At 44.0% G+C, this 24555-nt stretch overlaps 1 protein-coding gene across 1 annotated transcript in view; it reads left to right on the top strand.

The window, feature by feature from the left end:
- Window positions 1-17511: 17511 nt before the first annotated feature.
- The window catches only part of fam20cb (FAM20C golgi associated secretory pathway kinase b), a 52098-nt gene continuing 45054 nt past the window's right edge, over window positions 17512-24555 (top strand). Inside the window, exons 1-3 of the mRNA XM_080048842.1 lie at window positions 17512-18193; window positions 18704-18879; window positions 23185-23263. Of these exons, the coding sequence (XP_079904968.1) occupies window positions 17658-18193; window positions 18704-18879; window positions 23185-23263 (791 nt within the window). The 5' untranslated portion in view covers window positions 17512-17657. The remainder of the gene's footprint in view (window positions 18194-18703; window positions 18880-23184; window positions 23264-24555) is intronic.

The raw sequence follows: 24555 nt of genomic DNA on the forward strand, positions 1-24555 counted from the left end.
ACCGGGAGTCACATTTCTTTTCTATTGTTCTCCTCACATCTCCAGCACACAAACAAGACAGCCCCCCCCCTCCCCCCCAATTGTTGAAGTACAGGAACATTACAGAGATTTATAACTGTGCTTGTGATTACTGAAATCAAACTTTAATCCCTTTAAATATGCCACTGGGACCTCAAGTGGCAAATACAAAATAATTGTAAAGGTGCGAACACACTGCACTCCGCCGCGCGGCGAGTTTACACACAAAGTCAATGCAACGCGCGAATGGGCGGCCGGCGGCGAGCGGTTCACGCGGCGCGGTGCAGGAGTTGAGAATATTGAACTTTTTGCCGCCGGCCGCGCCGCGATAGCCAATCTGCGTTGAGCTCCTCACAACGTCACTCACTTCGGGACGACGGACAGAGGAAATTAAGATGGATGAAAACATAATAGCCACAGTTCTGCTCCCATAAGTAAATGTGTCTGTTGCCTGCTGTGTACAGCTATCAGTTTTGCTTTATGAACCAAGTTAGCACCGGTAAGCTTGAGTAAAGCACCATCAGCACAGCAGACTGGTGCTCTCAGCATCGGTTAGCACCAGCGGCAGCATATCCCCAGAGTAGAGAAGGCTACTCTGGTCGGGCGGCGGACACAATATGACCCAATATGAACACGCGGCGCGGAACCTGCGATTCGCACGGCCAACCGCCGCGCCGCGGAGGGCAGTGTGTTCGCACCTTAAATGCTTAAACATATAGAAACAGTAGCTAGTGACTAGTAGCCTGGCACCGCCCGCCTACCTACTTCCACTCAATATTAATTTCCCTTCAGTAGTCAGTCTGGGTCCGTGGTATATTTGCAGGTTTTTATTTCTGGCTGCCCAATCAGCGAACAGAGACCAAGCCAGCGCATGACATACGTCACGACCAAACTTTATGTGATTGGTTGGCAGATCCAGAGTGGCACTTGGCAGATCCAATAGTTTTAAACTTCAACAGACACCCGCCTTCAAGTGAGTTTACATTTGTCAATTGAGCGATTCCAGAACTTCTGAACAAATGAAATGAAGTACGATGGTCTGGTAGGACCAGGCTAAGTGACTGGTGGTCATACGGCAAAACCCCAGAATGTAATGAACTAACCCAAGTTGCGAGTTCAACTTTTAGTTCCTAGTTACCACGTCCCACTCTGTGTGTGTGCATGTATGTGTGTATGTGCTCGCTCTAGGGGTGAACAGGGTTCAGAAGCTACTGTGTTCTGAAGTGATTGGATGCATCAACTAAATCAGCTTCCATCCGTCCCATTTTCCCAATCAATCCCACTTTGGATACTGCAGCAGCCCTCCAGATATTTCCTCTGGCAGCGGATCAATAGTGGGATTGAATGATTAAAGACTACAAATCCAATTTACTTTTTTTGCCCCCCATTCAACGACGGCTTTTCCTTAATTTAAAGCGGGCTAAATGACAGATAGAGACAGAGGGTATTAGTCTCTTTGGGCTTGATTGTGATCACTGGCCATAGAGTACATCTACTCTTGGCTTGAATCTGTCATTGTACAGACTTTGTTTTTTTGGTGGCAGTGATTTAGGTGAGTGCTGTTACAAATCAGCTGGTTTTTCCCAGCGTATTTACCTTGGCACAGCATTCATTGCCTTGAGAAGCACTGGACGCTGTAGGAACTTCCTTTGAATTCAAGCCACTTTGAAAGTTTGGGACATAGAAACACAACAGGGGCCCCTGGCTCTATCATGTTCAACAAACAACAGCAAATAAGACAGAGCCATTAACCATTACAACCTCCGAAGGTTGGAGGCATTTTGTTTTCAGGTTGTCCTTCCGGGCCATTCTAGTGAACGCAATATCCCATGAACGCTTTGAGCGATTATCTTCAAACTTTGCACAAATGTCCCCATTAAGGATGAACTGATTAGAGTTTGGAGGTCATAAGTCAAAGTCACTGTGCCTCGTGACTCATGAACTCAATATCTCAATAACATTTGGAGGTCAGAGGTAACTGCAACCTTACATATTGTGAGGTGCATGGAAGTGACCTTGTACCTTATTGTTGCTACTTAAAAGCTTAACCTTATCTAAAGCATTGCCTACCACCACTGTACTTTCACTGTTCGGCCATTGTATTGCCTCGCGGAGCCATTGTTAGTGCTTACATTGATATGTAGATGGAACACAATCATCCAAACATTCTCACAGACCTTGGTCTCAGTTGCAGCCACTTGGGACTCAGAGGATGACCCTGAATCAGTCCGTCCTGACACTACATATACCTTGACTCACAGTAAGTCATCTGAACTGCCTTTGTTGATACCCTTTATTCATTCTCCTGCCTTTTAGGGGCACTTTACACGGCCACGCAAAACGGTGCATACGCAGAAAAATTTCTGCGGTTGCACTATATCATTTACAGGAAAACAGCAAACGCAAACGCAAACGCAGGCATGAACCGCAGATTTTTGAGATCACCTCCGAGGGAGGATTTTTTGGAAAACTTAACGGTTTTGGTTTCCTGTAAACACCGAAACCATTTCCCCTCATAACGCTGACGTCACGGCTCCACCCTCACACATGCGCATTGCGTTTGGATATAAATAGGCATGCGCCGTCTTTGTAGGTCCACGTGCGCCAGTTGGAAAACAACAACAACAATGGCGGATCACCGAGCTGTATTCATTGTGCTCATGGACGTTGTGCTGTTGCTGATGCATTTGTTATCGTGCCACCAATCGCTCCTACAAGCAAATAGGGAAAGAGTTGTGCTCTGCCTGTTTTTCTAGCTAAATAAACGTGTCACTTCTATATGCCAGGGACACGGCTCTACATTAAAAAAACACTATCAGCGTGCAGCGGTTAAGTTAGGCTACTGTTCAACAAAAGGAGCATTAAGGCTACGGCTTCACAGTAAAAGCATTTCACTGGCTAAACATTCATAGCATTTCGCTGGACACACGTGAGTTGACTTTTATTTTGAAGTACGCCTAACAGGAAAATATCCGCTCACGAAGCCCCTTCACTATCAGCAAGTCTGCTGTTTTTCCGAGTTCAATGCGGTGAAATAAGAGGACAGTCTTTTACAATATTTGTAACCCCAAGCTTACACCAACCGCTTTATGAACGTTAGTGGCATTAATTTTCGGTTACAGTAAGGTTGTATGCATCAAATTGTACCGGAAGAGCTATCTACTAGGCTGTGTCACCGCTGACTATTGGCTTGGCATGGCTGCTACTTCAGCGATTTCGGCCCGTTTCCTCTGAAAACTTTGTGTACGGGTGAAGATGTCAGATAAATTGTGTCTGAACGGGTTTTTTTTTTTAAAACCAAAAACGGGAAAACTCACGTTTTCACCGTGTAAAGTGCCCCTTAGTGTTCTGGTTTGTGTTTTGTCTGTGAAAAACCGGACGGTGGATGGAAATGAGTTGCGGTGGGAGGCCTGAGAGAAAGCCTTTTCACTGGTTTGAGATGCAGCTACAGGTACTAAGCTGCTCTCAGGGTTCAAACACACTTGGAGAAAGAGCCCAGGCAGGCAGGTGGGAGCTCAGACAACAGGGGATCAGGTAGATGGAAATGGTTGAGGCACGGTAATCTGGGGGGCTTTAAAGTGAGTGAAATGTTGATACTTTATTCAAATGTTGAACTTTTTTCTATATGTTCCCATAAGCCGAGACAATTTTTCAATTGTAGTCCTTCCTCTATCCCCTGCCTCATACTTGAGCATATCTCAGATACCTCAAAATTCTTCCTTTTTTTAAATGGGAAATTGCTGGCAGGTGGCAGGAAACAAAGCCTCTGCCTTTTTCTTCTCCTCTGACGTCAAGCGCTCGTCATCAGTCTAATGCAACCAAGGCCGAGCGTCTGCACCGTCCACCGCAACCACCACCACCTATAACAACAGAGCTTTTGTCTTGACGCACAAAGACACAGAGCCTCTGTTTTTTTTTTTTTTTTTAGAAGTGCTGGTATTGAGAAGTGTATGGCAGGAGAAAAGTGAATCCAGCGCAGGTCTGTACGGCCCTTTATGTTGGATTTCAATGGGAATCAGTAAAACACGCACACTATATGAGCACAGCTAATTCACCAATAGTTTCATTTCAGCTCTTTTACATTTCGTCTGCCGTTGTGAGTAAAAAACCTTCTCATATTTTAACTTCAGTCGAAGGATTACATGGTTCTTCAAGAGAATTCCACACCCTCCAGCAATTGAAACCATTTCAAAGAGAAAATATCTGTTATCACGCTGAGAAATTAACATTTTTTTTATTTTATATTATATTTATACGTGATGTTTTCACCTGACAGGTGACGTGGCCTAAGGGTGATTAAGAAAGAAAAGCAAGAGGTGATCCTGTGTGTGTGTGTGTGTGTGTGTGTGTGTGTGTGTGTGTGTGTGTGTGTGTGTGTGTGTGCTATGTATGTGTGTGTGTGTGCTATGCGTGTGTGTGTGTGTTGATCTATTGGGAAATAACAGCTCACTCCCTACAACATGAACACAAGCGGCTTCAGTCACTGCAGTCTTGAGGGAAATGAGGAATGGGTTTTGTGTAAAGCTAAATCGATAAGTCCTTTGAATGGCAGGAACACAGACAGCGGAGGTCTCTCAAATCTCAAATTGTGTCCAACCCTCCATTCCGTTAGAATTAATAGAGTCTAATATATATGTTTTACGAGGCCATACATGATACTTCAAGGGTTGCCATATTTTACTCCAACTGGTCATATCCTCCTCCGCCTATATGTCCCTGCACATGTCGTAAAGTCAATTCCTCTAAGCTGTAGAATTTTTTAAAAAATCACAAAAACATTCAAATTATGGATGCACAAAGGGCAGATATAAAAGGAAGGCATGTTTCATGGCTAAGATCAGCCGGGTGTACAAACAGAAACATGCCCCATACCTTGAATGGTATCCATTTGAATACATTTGCCATCCCTAATGCATTTTACATCGTTGTCGAGGCTATTTCTGTAAAAGAAAATCGGTTTGCTCTCCCAAGGTTGAGAAATGGACGAGGCGGGTCAGACTTTATCGCAGTTTTTGCCCCGACATTCGATAAGGAAAGTTGAGGAGAAAGCACCGCCCTCCTTTCTCTCACTCCCCCTCTACGTTCAATAAAGCTCCCATTGAGGGGAGGAAAACAGCAGACGCGCCTTTTTTCTTTTCACCCTGAGGGAGGGGAAAGTACCTCACATTGAGGCTATCACTGAAAAGGTCAAGCCTCTCCGAATCCCATGGAAACTCCGTTCGGTATACACACTTTCCCCGCATAGCCGTACCGGGCTCAGTCCAGCTATCATCTCTGTTACAATAACATTTTCCACAATCTGGCAGAGGAGAGCAGAGTGGTGGGATATGAGCTCCAGAAGGTGAAGAGAAATGTCAGAACAAGGCTTTGACCTTTTGATCATCGCGAGTATAGATGGGCATCTAACACTCTGCTGATGTCAGAAATGCAGCCTGTGTCCTTTTGCATTGAACACTGCCCTTTCGCACGGTCTCTGCTCCGAGCGTTTTCTTTTATCACGCCCATTTTAACTTTTGATATTTAATATTTCTATTCACCATACAAAAATTCTGCAATTCACCTTTCAAGAATGTCATTACAAAAGTGTCTTACAAACAACCAAATACCTGAAAAATGCTTGTCCTAAGGGATGTCTTATGTTTGAAAAGAAGTAGTTTGAGGAATGTGTTGCGGGACATTGTTCAAATACAGGGTGGGATAAGGGTGCTCATTTTCCGTCTCTCCTGGAAGACATTCGAAAATGTATACAGAAAGAATAGGACAAAGCCTCCACAATTTCGAACAGAGTAAAAAGTGTGCATGTGTGTGTGTGTGTGTGTGTGTGTTTAAGGAGAAGGTGCTTTCCAAACGCAATATACTGAGTACGCTGGCTCCTTCCCCCCTGATTGCCTGATTGTTGGATCGGGGTTGTATTTGTTGCTTAATCACTCCCACTTACTGTACGCACCAGGCCTTGTGAATGATTTTTAACACAAAAGGTAATTCCCCCTCTTTTTACTCACATAATAGAGTCCCCTGCAACCAGGCACCCTAACACAAAGTTTATCTTGATGCGACTACAAGCTGGCAAGTACTGTATACTGTAAGTGTTGGCGGTAAAACAGCCCCTTGAATGAATGGTGCATTGTTGATTTACTCTTCATTGATCATATATGGATGTATTTTAAAATGGGTCACAAAAGGTGCAACAATATATAAAATTTGTGTTTTTTTAGTTTATGAACCTGAAGTACAATAAAACGATTTCCTCAAAATACGCTTTATCAATCCAGATCCCCCTCTGTGCAGTTTTGTGGCATTGTGGTTGCACTCTATGTGTGAGGCTTAAGGGCCCTTTACACGGTGAAAACGTGACAGTTTTCCCGTTTTTGGTTTCAAAAGTTAAACCGTTCAGACGCAATTTATTTGAAATCTTTACTCGTACACATGTTTTCAGAGGAAACGGGCCGAAATCGCTGTTGTAAGCATGCCAAGCCAATAGTCAGCGGTGACACAGCCTAGTAGATAGCTCTTCCGGTACAATTTGATGCATAAAATCTTACTGTAACTAAAAATTAATGCCACTAACGTTCATAAAGCGTTTGGTGTAAGTTTGGGGTTACAATTATTGTAAATGACAAGGTGGTTTCTGTCCTCTTATTTCACCGCATTGAACTCGTGAAAACAGAAGTCATGCTGATAGTAAAGGGGCTTTGTGAGCGGCTACCTTCCTGTTAGGTGTACTTCAAAATAAAAGTCAACTCACGTTTGTCCAGTGAAATGCTATTAATGTTTAGCCAGTGAAATGCGTTTACGGTGAAGCCGTAGCCTTAAAGGTGAAGTAAGCGGTTTATTTATGTTAATATAAGTGTTAAATCGCTCTTTATTCATACAGTGATCACTTACATAATGTGCGCGTTTCATAAAGCCGATCTCTCAGTCAGCTGCTCTGCATTTAATCGGCAAATAAACTTATTGAAGGATCCCGAAATGTTTATCCAATCACAAGAGAGAACGCTACAAACCGACACCCGTCTCACTCATGGTCTCACTGCCGGTGCACGCCAGAGCAACAGATGGGTGAATGTTTATGCGCCTACAATGGCGGAGCAGGTAAAAATCCTTCCCTATGTCTGTTTTGATGGTTTTTATCATGTTTTATCACACTTATGGATCTGAGATGATGCTAGATAACTCGCTGCTTGAAGACCGCAGTGCATTAATGTGGTGACGTCGGGATGAGCGAGGGGACTGCTAACTGCAGTAACTGACAGGAAGTTAGCTAGAAGAACCATTCCGCTTACAGCACCTTTAATGCTCCTTTTGTATGAACAGTAACTTAACCGCTGCGCGCTGAACTATAGATAGTGTTTTTTTTAATGTAGAGAGAGCCGTGTCCCTGGCATAAAGGTGGTGACACGTTTATTTTGCTAGAAAAACCGGCAGAGCACAAATCTTTCCCCAGCCAAAGTGGCGGGTGGTCTCAATAACGTACTAATCGCTTTGACTAAATTGGCGAGTGTTATATTTGAGCCCTGCACGACACTCTCCGCTGATCACAGTGATGGTGCCGCGGAGACACCGTGCATGTTATGTTGTCTTATAACTTTATAACTAGTGTGTGGGTATTTTGACAGCAAATGTTATAGACTACGCATGTGTGAAGTGGAGCCATGACGTCAGTGTTACCAGGGAAAATGGTTTCGGTGTTTACAAGAAACCAAAACAGTTGTGTTTTCAAAAATGTCCTCCCTGGGAGTTGATCTCAAAAACTTGCGGCTTCATGCCTGCGTTTGCTGTTTTCATTTAAATGATATAGTGCATCCGCGAAAGTATTTTTGCGGATGCACCGTTTCGTGTTTTCGTATAAACAGCACCTTAAGCCAGACTTGCACCTCGAGCATAAAAAGGGCCTCTTATGCCGTGAGCGGTTATCCTCCCACACAGTCCTACTCATGCGAGGGCACCCATGAGTATACAATAAGTCAGGGCAGCGTCGCTGATACCTCTTACACAACCTCTTGTGTATGCAGACATTATGTGTGGTTCTGGCTGAAAGTGATTAAAAAGAAGAGAAGAGGAGAGGAGACTGGTATAGTTGGGAGTGTTTTGAAAAGAGAAAGAAAAGGGATGAAAGGGTAGAGACATACTAAGTGGGGGGAGGTGTACGTTGCAAAGTCAGCAGTCTGGAGACAGGTGCGTGTGTGTGTGTGTGTGTGTGTGTGTGTGTGTGTGTGTGTGTGTGTGTGTGTGTGTGTGTGTGTGTGTGTGTGTGTGTGTGTGTGTGTGTGAACTCCTGAGGTGAGCTACAGAGAACTGCTGGTATAGGCAAGTTAGTTAGCGTGGGTTCACATGTGTGTGTGTGTGTGTGTGTGTATTGCATTATGAGCAAAGATCCCTGGATGGAATAGGTTCATATATCATTCTCTTAATGGTGTTGGCCCCGAGTCAAAGCTTTGAGAAATCTTTTTTTCCTCTCCCATTATTACTTAACGACTTCAGGATCTGTCTCCATTTAGCTTCTCTTTTTTTCTTTCTCTCGCGCTGGGCTGTCATAACTGTTGAGATTCACTGCAGAGCGATCGTTCCACTCCCACTGCATTTAGCAACCCAAACATGTCTCCGCGGAGCAGACGGCTGAATTAATAGTGAGATTTTTATTTTTTTTCAAAGGCACCAGGATGTTAATATCCTTTTCAGGTCCCAACAGGAGACCTTGCTCTCGCAGCACACCCCTCCACTTGTGAAGGCGGTCTGCGCTAAAACCATAAACTGTTCTAATATAAATGTTGATTTTGTGAGATGCTATCTGTGAAAGGGCCCCATGTAAGAGCGCGGAGGGAGAAAGAAATTTGTTTAGCAAAAAAGGAGCAGGTCACAAGATAAGAATGTTTGAGGTCAAACGGCGGTTAGAGGGAAAAATTCAAAAGACATAAAAATAAAAAAAAAGTAAAGACAGAGTTTAGCAGGAATGGGAGAAAAAAAGCAACACACCCTAAAAATGAAATGCAGTAGAGCTGATCATTTGGTAAAACTTTAAATTATAATTTTTTTTTTTACTTTCAACTGACTAGAACTGGTGCAGAACTCTTGCTAAAAGGCAGAAGTGAGAGATTCCTCATTTAAAATGTACTCGGGTAAACAAAATTAAAAAAGTGATCTTCCACCTCCGCAGTTAGATGACTCACTGAGAGTTGGGCTGCAGCTATTTTTCATTAAGGATTCATCTGTATGTTTAAACTAAAAGTGAAAATTGCCTATTACATGTTGCTAAAACCTTAGCTGACATCTTCAAATTGCTTGTTCCAACCAACTGTCCAGAGGTGATATGATATTATGACAAAAAACTGGGACAGAGCAGCAATCCTCAGGATGTAGGACCTGAATATTATATAACAACATGATTAATAATTTCTAATATGATTAATTAAATGTTTATTTCTGGTCTACCTGCCCTAAATAGTTTTTTCCCAACTCCTGGGAAATCGGACCAGTGCAAAGACATTAATAATAATAACTACATAAAAGCAACTGTTGTTTTTGCTGATGGTTTTATTCGCGGTTGCAGGTAATTTATGAATATGATCATCAGAGGTAAAATGAGACTGTTTCACAAACATTTAAAAGTTCCTCGCAGGAGGTTCAAATAAAGACACTAAACTTTTTTGTCTGGAATAAACAAGCAAGATATAACTCTTAGAATATTATTAGTGAAGCTAGTCTTTATGCTAACCCACCAACCAACCATTTACATATAACAGTGGGTTCAATCTTCTGGTCCAACTGATAGCGTATTTTGCAATTATTTCCCTAGATGTCGAATTATTCTTTCAAAATGCACTGGTCTCTTCGTGATGCAGCATAGCCTACGGGTCAGGAAGCATCTCAGGCAATCAGAGTAAAAGATGAAAAACTAATTTACCACATTTGACTGTTATTCATTGAGGTTTGGGGGAGGGCTATACAGTATGGGGTCGCTATATCTGGACCCGAGCAGCGAGCTGCATGCTGGGTAAGCCCTGGCGGTCAACAGAGCCACACTCACACAAAACACACACACACACACACACACACTCGTACCCAAAATCCAAACAGTAACGCTCACCCATCCAAGCCATGCCTTCATTTATGTGGTCCACCCAAGCTCTAATTATAGGATTACAGGGCTTGCCAGCGGGAACAACACGGCAAGGGCCTCTGGCTGGATGCAGCAGCCCCTGAAACACACTGATCACTGTACCTAGTGACCCAGGTATCCACCCACACACACACACAGACACACACACACACATACACACACACACACACACACACGCACACACTCACACTCCGCTGCACAAACCCCAAACACTCATTTACACAGGGCTCGGCTTTCTCTCCCTCTTTGCAAGACGCTGTACACACACTTTGAACTCATACACAAGCCAAACAAGACTTTTACCTGGGTAAGTATAGTGCTGCTGGCTCCCATAACAGACTTTAAAATAACCCCAAGGTGGAGCAGTGAGGGGGAGTCGGTCACACAGTCTGATGGCAGAGGGGAGGCAGGTAGGGTCAGGAGAGCTCTTCTCAATAACATCTTATTATAGCCACAGACAGTCTGGGCTTTTAAGATTCTTTAAGAGATGACCCTCGGGAGTCTGTATCACCACTTAAGAGTCAGGATTGAAAGGAGGGGGGGGGAGGGGGGCACATACATCCTTTCCTTCCGTCTAGATATTTGGTATACTGTGTAGGCAGCCTCAGCCCCCAGCTCATTCTGTTGAAGTTCTTCCATTCTTTTTAAGTCCTTCATGCATTCCCTCTGTAGGTAGATCAGTCAGTCAAGTTGCTGGTTGTTGCTAAAATAATAATAATGAGTCCAATGACAGCGTACTCGGAACAATGTATGTGTTTTTTTAAGCCATGACAGCAGTGTGTCTCTAGGAATATGGCAATATCCATCGATCACTTCTGTCAAGAGTAAATTCAATCAACAAAACTTGGATCAAAGCAATTACGTTTGGACATTTCTGGTCCCCCAAAGGATAACTCCTACCAGTGCCACCATAAATGTGCCATTTGTATTTTTTTACAACTTTTCTTCAAAGTGAAATTGTATGCTATTTACATTGTACTGGCATGAAATATGCACCGCATGTAATCAGCTTAATGATTGTGATTACACTAATTAGAACAAAACAACCCACTTTAATGTATTGTTTGGTCATGATAATTCATAAAGCAATACGTTGTATATTTTACACATACACTAACACTGATCTACATAGAGCTGTCAAGATGTGTTAGTTGTTTCATTTTTTTTTTAGCCCACAAGCATTATCTTGAGGAACAATGAATTCTCCACGAGCGTTACATTTCTTCTAAATGACATGCCACTTATTAACATCAACAACTTCCATCCTTCCGCGAGTGAGAATAAAGTAACGACAACAAGGAAAACACACGCCGCTAATATGCAATCAAGCAGAGTGTCAACCTCGCTTAGAGCTGACACACACAAGTGATAATTGTGTAAACAAAGAGCGCATCAGTCATTTTAACATTACAAGGCAATAGATGAAAAGGGATAACAAAAGAAAACAGACAGTATCAGACACAGACACGCAGGCAGTTCAAAAGAAGAGAGGAGTTGCTTGGGAGGCTCTTGTATCTGAGTGATTGTGATGGTTGTATTAGTACAAGTAATTATCATGGCAGTTTAAAGAGGTGGAGTCGTCGATTCTGGTAAATGCTTGTTGTCAAAATCACTTTTTGTCAGCAATCAGTAAATATCTCCTCACAATCCGCTACCTGTCCGTACTGTGTATTCCGCTGGGGAAGAAAAACTTTACTAGCTGTACGGTATAAGCCCCCTTTGTTTACATACCCTTTGTTTACAGAGCCTAGGCTGTGTATTAACACCAGCTTTTATTTTCATTGCATAGACACACACAGTACGGACAGGTAGCGGATCGTGAGGAGATGTTCACTGATTTTTGAAGAAAAAAAGTGATTTAGACAACAAACTTTCTCCAGAATGGCTGACTCCACCTTTAAATGTGTCTGTGTTTTTACACATGTGCAAATGAAGGTGAGGAGGGCCTGAGGAAAGAGGCGGTAGAGGCAGTGGGGGGTCGAGGAGACGGCAGGAGCAGCGAGAGAGCGGCGTGAGGCTTATTGGGGCCAACAGAGGGCATTGTTATCTGTAATATCCATTCAAATGTGAACGTAATCTGATGCGGCGAGCGTGCGGCGCTGCTCAGAAAATGGAAATGAGTCTTGTTCAACCACTCAGCCCTGGTCACGACGAGGGCAAATTCAGACAAATGAATTTACTCAGACAATATGTAGGCCCATGGAACGCCAGCTATTACAGAGGGATGAATGAACTGGGTGGGAGCAGGAGGCAGAGGAGAGCGGTGTGGAGCAGAGAGTCAGCACACCTTCACTTTCTTTCCCTGTACAACTGTCAGCATTTTTAATTCCATGCTGCATCTTCAGGGTGACCCTCATATTTCATTTGAGCTCATTTCTTAGGTCAACTGTCAATTACAACAAATGTGAGGACTGTTTTACCATAGGCTACATTTGCATGACAACAAAAACATCTTTGTAACTTCTCGTAAAACTGCTCCCGTGTGAAAGAGTTCAAGTGCGACCAGTTAACAATGGATTATTTAGCCTGGTCCTACCAGACCATCGTACTTCATTTCATTTGTACAGAAGGTCTGGAACTGCTCCATTGAAAAACGTTTACTCATTTGAAGCCGGGTGTCTGTTGAAGTTTTAAACTATTGGATCTGCCCAGTGCCACTCTGGATATGCCAACCAGTCGCATAACGTTTGGCCGTGACGTATGTCATGTGCCGGCTTCTGAGCCACCCCCTCTGTTCGCTGATTGGACATCAAACATCTGGCTGGAGAAACCCTAAGAATATACCACAGGCCCAGACTGCCTACTGAAGGGAAATGAAAATTGAGCGGAAGTACGTAGGCGGGCGGTGCCAGGCTATGGATTATTGGCAGTACTTCCTGATTCTTCACAATACATCCATTGCAACCACACCTGTGTGTTTTGGTGATGTCATTCAGTGGATCATGATGTATGGAAAAACAATAGAGGAAAGAAAGTATACTCATAAACAGAGGCTAGAGAAACAAAAAACAGCCTAAGGGTATTTTGATGTAGAACTATTGGAAGGTGAGCTGTTTGTCATTCATTTTACACAATAAAATAATGTATTATACGATGGGGAATATCCGCTCGTTGGGCTTGACTCACGTCTTGCCTGAGCCTGCGCGGCAGACTTTGTACAGTAGCCTCACCCGTCACTGCGATGGTGCAGATAAGGAACGCGGAGAGAGTGCTATCTCCCAATCCCCCTTGTGCTATCTCACCTAGAGACACTGTGAGGTGTCGGGGACATAAATCTTGTGTATTTACGACCTGTGCTGTAGTCAGCTATCGGTTAGGATGCCCTGCCTTCCTCCTCCGCTTCCCCCTCCTTCCGATCTTGTCTGTGCAATGTCTAGGTGCTCTTAATACTGATGTCTCATGGTTGATATCAGAGGAAAGTGTTTCTCAATCAGCCTGGTACGTCACACCATTGGCGTACACAAAAGGGGGACGGGGGGGCTAAGTCCTTTAAAATAAATCTTTATTCAAACGAGTGTATTTAACCTGTGGGCTAATGGGATTTCCACACATGCACCAAGGTCATATAAGGGGAACTTAGGCAACTGGAAAACAAAGACATTCTTCCTACTCATACATGCTCCGTTTTCTAGCTGAAGGTCATATCAGAGGGGTTTGAATGGCCCTGGTGCCTCTCCGGTGTGACCTTAGTGCATAAATTTAGCATTTTTGTTTTAACCATGGGGCGACCTCTTAGTATATGAGCTCCTACCTTTTTCCATCTGAAGGGGCCCCCTTATGTGAAGCTTCCATGCTATGTTGTCCCCCTTAGGTCACTTCACGGGGGCATTTCAGCAGTATTGGTGTTTGTGTCATCTTATTCAGCCAAAAGTAATATTCACCCCAATATCTGGGGGCGAAGTCTACCAACTCCAAGGGGGGGCGGGGGGGGGTCTTTTTTAATGTTTTCGCCCCTACCCCTTAGAGAGTCTGTGCACGCCACTGTCTCACACAATAACGATCATAAGGAGCTCGGTCAAAAAAAGAAGAAGAAAAAAAGATCGGTCATAAAAAACATAAACCTTGCAGACACTGGGGTGAAATGGGACACTGGATAATCCCAGAGTTGGATCCTTATTGTCCTTGTTTTCTTGCTTTTGTAATGATAGCTCGCATTCCTGCCCCAGTAATAGAGTTAGATTAGCCATTTGGAGTCACAAATTGCCATCTCACAGCAGTCCACTTCCATTACCATGCGTGGAGCACTAATGTCATTTGACAGCAAATAAAATGAGCGTATAATAAAAATAATAATAATAGCCTAATATTAATGCGTTGACGTGCCAGCCAAGTCCCTTTATTCCTCATGAAAACCTCAGCCACATTCGCGACACAAGACAGGCCTTGTCAAGGAACCATTGACCCATCGACTGCTGTGATCCATGTCTGACTGCCATCAATAGACATTCATCTCTGCTTGTTTTCACCTCAGGCTAGCGGGGGCCACAGCCTGCTACGGCGGCTGGTCTGAGATCAGGCATAGGCAACACAACAGGCATCACTTTGTCTTCCACGCTCGCGCTATCACTGACATCAAACACCAGAGGGCGTCCATCCGACGACTGGGCCGTTTTTTTGCTTTGTGGTGAGTTAGTCACTGTTAAAAAGGCCACTGAAATGTCAGCGGTCAGTCAGTGTATCTTGTGTTTAAGTATATACACCCCTCCATTACTCCGTCATTTAGGGGAATGCCTTCTTCTGCCGACGCACAACAATCTTTTTTCTGTGTTTGACACAATGAACAATGGAGCCGTTTGCAGGAAGCCATTGTCAGTCCAATGACACCTGATGCTTGTTGCTGGAGCAAACCAACAGCTCATTGTACCACACACAAACACACACACACACACACACACACACACACACACACACACACACACACACACACACACACACACACACACACACAGACACACACACTAGCACACACGCACACACACACACACACACACACACACACACACACACACACACACACACACACAAGCACACACACACGCACACACACACACACACACTAGCACACACACACAGCCACACACACTAGCACACACACACACACACACACACACACACACACACACACACACACACACACATTTTGGATGTTCACAGATTAGCAAAGATCTCAATGCTGTTGTTTTAATGTTACCTCTATATCGGCTTCATTACCATTCACAACAATTGCTTTGTTCCACTGGGTAAATCCACTCCATAGTGACAATCTTATGCCATCTTTCTACTCTTCTCTTTTCATGAATCTCTTCTGCGAGAGTGCACCAGCCACCAGCCCTCTCTCTCTCTCTCTCTCTCTCTCTCTCTCTCTCTCTCTCTCTCTTTCATCCCCTCTCTAGACTCTTTTAATTATAAACTAATCTGGGGAGGTAATCACACACAGACAGCGTGATCAGTTACTCAAGCTTATACCCCAACCTATGAAAATGCAAGTTGTTTATTCAGTTTCTCCTGTTTACAGCCACAAGGAAGCATGGGCGCAACCATTACACTCTGCCAGTAAGCCACAACAAAAATGAAACAATAGTGCACTGACTGGATATTCCTGATTTGCTTTGTGTGGAAGGGCTACGGAAGCCTTTTAGGACCAAGGGAGACAAAGTTTGAAAGTTCAAGTTCAAGTCAACATCTTTCCAGCTTTACCGCAGTCTTGAACTGAATATCCAATCAGTGAACTGTTGTATTTCGTCTTACTGAAGAAATTGTAAATTTAAATTTATTATTGATACTTCGACTTTATTCTCTACATTTCGTTTTTCGTATAATGAAAAAAAAAAACTTAATTCACACGTTTTACTCTCCTGTGTGGCGATAGTCTTTACTAACAGGTCAGAGGTCAGAGCAGGGTGAAATTCCCTGCGTTCCATATCCCATCATTTTAATTTTTGTACTATACTGCATACTAAAGCATGCTGTTTCCATACTGCAAAATGCAATTGGATGTATTAGTAATCCGGGTACTTTGGCATACTGCATGTGTGATGCATGTATGGGGACATCCCAAATCTTTTTCTGGAATACTGCATGCCATTAAAGTATGGGGATTGGAACACAGGGATTGAGTTTATTTCTCTAATGCCTGAGTCCTTTCTTTTCTTTTTTCTTCAATCGCTGAAAGGTGCTTTGTGGTTTTCATTTCATGCAGCCTTTCAACATTATTGAAGATGTGATTGCGGCTGAGTGGCAGCAGTGCAGGATGGAAGTGGATCCTCAGACTGATGAGCGGCATAATAGGCCTGTCTAATGTATCATCGATGGATTGACTGCCGTCTCGGAGGAGACGTTTCAGAGGGATTCCAGCAGATGAATTTCAGAAAAAAAGCCCTCTTTGCTGCTGCCAGGCCTGAATATTGGCCAGTGGAAAGACGCCCTCTTCTTGCACAGCCGGGATGTGCAGGGTGGATTTATTCCAAGTGGAATACAGAGCAGCAGTTTACACGCTTCACATGGTCGCAGTGTCTCTCTCACTATCTCTCTCTCTCTCTCTGTGTCTCTCTGTCTCTCTCTCTCTCCCTCTCTCTCTCCTTCCTCGGCCAATCTGCGCACAGTGACGCTGCGCAAAAGGCTGGATCTAGCCTTGGCTTCATCTTCATATTTAACACACCCACCCACAGTCACACATGTAGCCTACAAGAGGTGCATTCTCTCTCTCTTATCCCGCTGTACTCTGAGAGGGTTTGCCTGGCCCCTGCGGGAGGATTTCTGTCTCCTGTTACCTGTGCAATATGTTCCGCTGTTGGCTCGCCTCTGGGTGATTAGTCGAGGCTCGTTCTGACAGAATTACGCATCCCGGATCGAGCACACACGTCGACTACTTTTCGGAGGGGACTTTCCCTTAAAGAAAAAAAGAAACATTTAAATACGTGAAGAGAGCTGTACGTGGCCGTAGTCCCAGCTGATCCGCGGCTGTTCTCTTCCCCGCACATGGATCGAGGTTGGATGGCGAGACCGATGCGCGCCCTCGAACCTCTTGGACACGTTTAACGGATCCTTTTCCTCGGTGTACCACAGCTGCTTTTGGAATCCTAAACTCACTTGTCTGCGTTCCTCCCAACATACTTGGCAGTCGACAGGAGAGGTGGAGAGAGCGGCTGCAGCGCGAAGAGGATGTGGCTTGAGCAAATCGACCGCTGGTCTGAGCCGACTCGACCAGCTGCTCTACCTGGACGCTCGCGGATGACTTTGCGCGTCTGAAAAATCTTCGCCTGCTGGACACCCCCCGCGCGCGCACACACACACACAAACAAACAAACTCACACACGGCAGTGACTCTGATGTTGAAAAAAATATACAAAGAACACTGAATCCTTTACTCAAGACGGCCAGCGACGATGGGTCTTACGTGTTTAATGTGTACTTCGTTAGATTGGCGTGCAGTCTGATCAACATCATCAGCGATGTAGTGAGCCTGTTCATCTGCGTGCTCATCATTTGCAGTAAATACTCACATCTGCTCAAACGGGAGACCATGAAGATGATCCTACTGCGCAAATTCCGCTTCCTGATCCTCATGGTGTTCCTCATCGCGTGCTCCATGCACATCATGATAGACTTGCTGCCGAAGCTGGAGGGTCACGGCAACAGCGGCTGCTCCTGCTCCCACACGCCGAGCGAGGAGCCCCAGAGCTGGGGCAAGCAGCCGCAGCAGCATCAGCAGAAGGACGGCTGGCCTAACAAGCACACGCTGCGGATCCTCCAGGACTTCAGCAACGAGCCCAGCTCCAACGTCTCCTCCCACTCCCTGGAGAGGGTCCCGGTGGGGGTCTCTGGAGACAAGACGCAGGCTTTCAGGATGCACCAGGGGCAACGCGGCGACAGGAAGAGACAGTTCATGCAGGACGCCGGGGTGACCAAGAACGCGCCGGCGAAGGGTTCAAGGTTGTCCGCTCTCTTCGACCACCCGTTGTATAAAAGATCTGTGCCCACGCTGACGGACGAGGACACGCTGTTCAACGTCAACACGGACATCAGATTTGACCCCAAAGCAGCGGAGGATCAGACATGGTAACATCAAATGTTTTTGCTCAAAAAGTCAGTTTAGTGCAAGAACCTGAAGAAGCACTTCAACTCTCAAGCAACTAAAGCTATTGACATCAATTGTTATTACTTTCTTTAAGGATCAAACCATAACATTAAAGGGCTTACCTTTGCAATCACAGGCAAGAGCTCTGTCTGTAGGGACTTGGGGTAAAGGAGGGAGGGTCGCTCCTGGGCAATGCCTTATTCAATGTCGAGGTGACCCTTGAGCAAGGCACCGAACCACCTAAAACTACTCGGGGCGCCGTCCTGTGAGACAGGCTGCCCATCGCTCTGACATCTCTCCATCAATGCATGAGTGTACAGTCATGTTTGCATGTGTATATGTGGTAATAGAGTGAACATTTGAGTATAAAGTATCTCTTCCCTGTTGTAATTCTGCACAACACCCTTCACTCTTTCCTTTAAATCACCTGATAATCCTGATAATAACATCTCTCCTTTAACCCCAACTCTTCCCTCTCCTCCTCTTTCCAGGAACGCTGAAGGCACCATGGATGAGTTCAGCCCTACAGGGGGGCTGACCTCTGACTCCTACCCCAACTGGCTGCGCTTCCACATTGGGATTAATCGCTACGAGTTGTACTCCAGACACAACCCTGTCATCGATGCTCTGCTCAAGGACCTGGTCACTCAGAGGATCACCAGTGTCGGTGAGTCATTAAAGCAAAATATAGGGTGGGCTTCAGTGCACATGGTGTGTGCTCAGCATAACACTTTATTCTCAAGACACCAAGCTGATATGGCAGAAAATACAGTTTGCACTTTCTTTTAGGCCGGCGGCAATTAATGATTGAATTTTTGCTCTCATATTGGTGGCTGCACTGATGGACACAGTTGCTTGGCCTGTCTGTCTGTGTGCCGTGCCGTGTTCAAAGTTCAGTTGATAAGCCACATTTGACTGACAAATTTGAGTGCGGTGCGTGATGACATTTTCATGAACGTTTTCCTGGAAATAACGTAAAGCAAACAGATGTTGGTCCCAAACACCTGCATCTAGACACGAGTGAACATTTGATCTGAGAAACAATGTAACATGGGATTTATTGAGTTTGTACTGGAAAAGGGATTTGGCCTATACTGTATATGTTTTGTGGCTCAGCAGCTGAATACAATTGAAAGAATAAAAATTAAGTGTTCCATCTTATGTTGTATTAGTTACCAAAGTTACAGTAGTTGAAAAAAAAACATCTCTTTAATTAGATAACATTTAATTAAATACAAAAAGTCATCACTTTAATGAGAAGACTCTGACATAATTCCTGTAGAGGAGAAGGGGCAGACTGTACCTTTTTTGTAAGTAGAAACTGAGCATTGTTCCAAAATGTAGCCCAAATGATCTAAATCAAATAAGAACTGGACAAATTGGGTGAAAAAGAAACCCAACCTGGCAACACTGGGGTTGCGTTCCGAATCGCATACTTTCTACTATATAGTATGTAGAAAAAAGATTTAGGATGTCCCGATTCTTGTGGCCAGATTTAGGATGGTTAGAATACCCGGATGGTCTACTTCATGCGGCCAAGATTGTTAGTGTTGAAAAGTGCATCCTATTTGGGCGATTCTGACCCACAATCCAGTGCGCACGTGAAGTGACGTAACATTGACGAAGCCTATAGGTCCATGTTATGAAAACAAACGGGGATGCGACGGATATAAAAGCAAGAGGCAAGATCAAGGCGCAATGTTATGATGAAATAAGAGAGAAAAGTATGTCCCAATAGTATGTCTACTGCATCCTAACTAGATTCTTTTTATCGTCGGATGTAGTATGTAGAATAGAAAAAAGAAAGAGTATGCGATTCGGAACGCAACCTGGGTGTCAGTTTCAGCAGTGAGCCAAAAAGGGTGAATATGTGCCTCAAATGTAACAGGGTCTACCATGTGAGAGTGAAGGGGCGGCGGCGGTGCTGCTATGTGATGGACAACTGTGTCTCACCTCTGCTACAGGCATTTAACGACATAAACACTCACTCAAAACGCTCAACACACTCATACAAGAATGCATAGCATAAAGGTGCAAATCAGCTGCAGGCTATTCGTACGACAGCGCTGTAACCGATCGGCCCCTGCGCGCTCCTGCCTCACAAGACTGAGGAGGGAATAATAAGGAACACCTAATCTGCTGTCTCATATATCCCCCACAATGCATCACAGTGGAATACACAAAGCCTGAAAGAACACCTGGCCTTGACGCAAATCACAAGGTTTGATTCCAATCAAATCACTGGCTTTGATTGACAGGTGCAGGGTAAGTCTCTAGCTTTCTTTGGAAAAGATGCAAAGCCTTTTCGCTGCAAGTGCAAATTGGTAACCTGAGAGAGGCGATAATCCATGCTAGGGCAGTTAGATGGAATCTATTACTGTTTTTTTTCTCCTTCTTTTTTTTTGGGGGGGATAGGTGTGTGGGGGGGGGGGGGGCTTGGGGTGAGAGGGATTGTCTTTCTTTCTGGCGCAGTCCAGCTCCAACATTCCAAGAGTGCTTTGTCGACTCAAGGTCGCCCATCTCGCGCACGCTGTGGAAAGTGATTGCAGATTTCGGACAAAAACTGTAACTGGCCTTTTCGAAGAGATTACATACTTATCTAGGAGTGTTGGATTAGCTGTTTTAAAAAAAAGATAGCATAGCCCTGCTTGATCACTACAGGAAAACACATATATTTCTATTTTTTTTCCTATCTTTCTAACCTAAATGTTCCCAAGTTTTTTCTGAGATTTTCCTTCTCTTGCTCTCCGTCTCTCGGGCTGGGTGGATAGAAGAGGAAGCAGTTTCTCTGCGTCTCTAGCCAGCTAAGTACATGTTGGCTCAGTAATTACAGAGCCTTAACACAGGCCCGGGGCAGAATACCGATAGAGGCCAATAGCAAAGTCGGTCATTATCTAAACTTAAGGATGGGAGTTCTTCACTGGATGTATTATACACTATAAACTCTTTTGAGCGGGCAAAAAGCAGCAGATATGAATAATGTTATTACACATGATGGGAAAAGCCTGTATCTTTGATGGCTGCAAGTGCACACAACCCTCAAAACAGGTTACATTTTATCGACGTAAAGCCACGCAAGATATGGTTTTCTTACTGAGTGGTGGTTGAAATGAAAGATTATATTCATTCACTGTGTGCAGGATGACTTCCTAGTAATTAAAGCTACATTTGCCATTATTTAAAAATGGCTCCAGTGTAAAGGCAACTCTACAAAGCAGCAGCAGCAGCAGGTGAGGTCAGACGGACATTGATCTTATTTCCCTTGTAGGGTTTTTTCTCCGTAAACGTTTTGCTTGTCCTGTATGTAAAGAATAAATGAGAACATTGATTGAGAGGGTTGTTCTTTGGCAAAAGGCCTCCAAAACACTACCGCTCCAATCGATGAAGAATAAAACAGGCAGCTCTGCCCTTCTATCTTTTTATTTTTTGCCATTTTCATCTTGAGTTTTTGGCTCTGTATAGTTCTTCTAGCCCCAGCGCTGAGCCCGGCCCCGCGAGTGCCTTTTTAGACTGCATAATTATGTTTTTAAAAAATGGGAGAAAAAACATGAAAGATAGCAGGATGAACAGAAACACGGAGAGACAGAGAGAGAGAGAGAGACAGAGAGAGAGAGAGAGACAGAGAGAGAGATGGACCCTCCAGAGAATACACACAGAGAGAGTAAACAGCAGAGGAACGGAGAGCGTCGGGCGGGCGCTGGCTGTCCTTCACCCCCTAACTCTCCCTTCCCATCAAACAAACACTGTGACATCGCCGCACAAACACAGATCCAGGCACGAGCTCACACACACACACACACAGACACACACACACACACACACACACACAGAGGGAAATGGATATTTTCCACATCAAGTGAACCATAACATGTCTCTAAAATGTAAAATCACATCAGACACTGTTAATACAAACAGGGGAAAAAGCCCTGTTTCATCCTGTGTATTTGGATGTATCCTCATGTGACCCTATAATGACACTCAACCATAACTAATGTGTTTGTGTGAGGGAACTGATTAGTCCCATATGAATGAATTGATCAACAACATAAGAATAATTGACTTGATGATTGATTCCTTTTTTAATCCTTTAATGTAAAAGATACATATTTGCAAATAACTGATATTTGGCCCAAAAGCAAGCTACAAATCCGCACCTCTGGTTGGTTGATTTGTGCTTGTTAGAGTTAGGTTAGGTGCATGTTTTTGCATTTTCCCTCTATACTTCAGTTGTATTAGTAGTTTTGTTTTGTAAGAAGTTGAAATCAATAACATTGACAAAATTATTATTTTTTTTTTTTTGCATTTTTATGCTTTATTGATAGTGTAGAAACAGAGTTGAAATGGGGCAGAGAGGGGAGTGACATGCAGAGAACGACCGCGGGCTGGAATCGAACCCGGGTCCGCTGCTGGCTGAGGCCCATGGGGGGGACGCCCTACCAACTGAGCTAAGGGCGCCCCCCGACAAGAGTTTTGTTGAAGCTTTTTGTGCAATTGTGTTAATCTATCTTTAGTTTGCACCTAACACACGTACCATTTTATTACAATTGTTGCAGATTGGCAGTTTGTCCGATTTTTTCCTCCTTTTACAGAGCTGCTCTAGAACTGACAAATACAAAGGACCACTGGTCAGTCAAATGCAAATGAAGTGGAACACTTTTGTGTACAAAAGTTGATTCTAAGTTGGTTAAAAAATGAAGGCTTTGACTGTTTTTTTTCATCTGTTCGGTTATTACGCTGTTGTACAGTCAGCAGCCTACATAATTAGCTTACTTGAGCTAGCACCTCTACCTAGTCAGTTGGCCAGTTTTTATGTGTAACTAAAACAAAACTCTGGTGGGTCAATTTGTGTCAAAGCGCAAAAGACTGTGTGAGCTCATTAAAACCGCTCTTTGTGCTTTGGGTGTGTAACAGTAAAATATTTATAGTTGCCTTTGGTTAATGTCTTGTTAATCGCACTGTTTCACTTCAACAGCAATGAAGTCTGGAGGCACCCAGCTCAAGCTCATCATGACCTTCCAGAACTACGGCCAGGCCCTCTTTAAACCCATGAAGTAAGCAATTTTGCATGTTTAAGCCAATAATGCATTATATGTGTTTGTGTGTGTGTTTAAGAAAGGAGTTCCCAGTAGGCTTGTTGTCTTTCTGGCTAAACTGCCCACTCATCCTTCCTCCTCCACCTCCATACGGGTCCACTCTCTTTAAGGAAAAAGCAATCTCTTTCTTGTATCGTGTTAAAAGCTTAAGTGCCATTTCAGCATAAAAACATCAAACTATGCAGCGTTTCTACCTCGACTGACTTCCTTTTGCTCATCGCGCCACCTACTCATTCTCCTCACAACATCAATCTCATCTCCTCATTCTCCTCTCTGGCTATATCAAATTGCTTTCATTTCAGCGCAACCTTGATAGCTTGGATTGAAGGCCGACATTATTTCTGCTGTGTCAGAGCCAAACGTTGAGTAAGGCATTTCACCTCATAGGGGCCACTGGGGTGACACAGCACATCCTTATGGTGGCCGTGGTGGAAATCCCCAAATGTCACTGACTTTTTTTTGTCAGCAAAACACATCATCTGTGTTCTTACTCGCTATGGCGCTTGTAGTGCTTGGAACCTTAACAGAATTTGGGCATCTTTACCTTTTCATCCTTTATACTTGCTCCTTCATTGTTTTACTGACAATAGCATGTACAGTAAAATTCAATGTTAATTGTTTGTATCTGGAGTTGTATTGTTTTACTCTTTTAGCCATGTGCTAGCAATGTTACTCAAGGGTTGCCAATGTCACCGCCTACTAAAATATATCCACAACTATTAGATGAATTGCCATGGAACCATGTACATGTATCTATGGTGCCCAGAAGATTAATCTTAATTACTTTGTTGCTACCCCTTTTTATATACATATAACACCACCATGAGGTAGACATTTGTTATTTTAAGGTACATTCCTAAATATGTTTAGAGCTGTTAAGCGGAAGTGGCGGAATTACGGGGCATGGGACCTCTCGGCTGAAAAAAAATGAATGGGAGTCTATGGAAAGTAATCTACTATTTTCTGGTCCCAGTCATTAAATGCCTTGGATTACATATATGTTTTGTATGGGTCTAAATGATAATTTGTGAAGAGTTTGACGGTATGTTGTATGATTATTCGTCTAACGGCTTTTGAAAAAATGTTACGAGAACAACTACAAGTCTTGTCGCCTCTGTGACGTCACCTCAACACATTCCCTCCACTTCTCGACTGACAGTGCTAATGCTAATGCTAATGGCTGGCGTGGACAACGCCAACAATCTCCCCACTCGAGAAATTGAAACTCTCCACATGTCCACTTGTGTAGT

This window comes from Ammodytes marinus (genome assembly GCF_949987685.1).
Source record: "Ammodytes marinus genome assembly, chromosome: 20".
Taxonomy (NCBI): domain Eukaryota; kingdom Metazoa; phylum Chordata; class Actinopteri; order Uranoscopiformes; family Ammodytidae; genus Ammodytes; species Ammodytes marinus.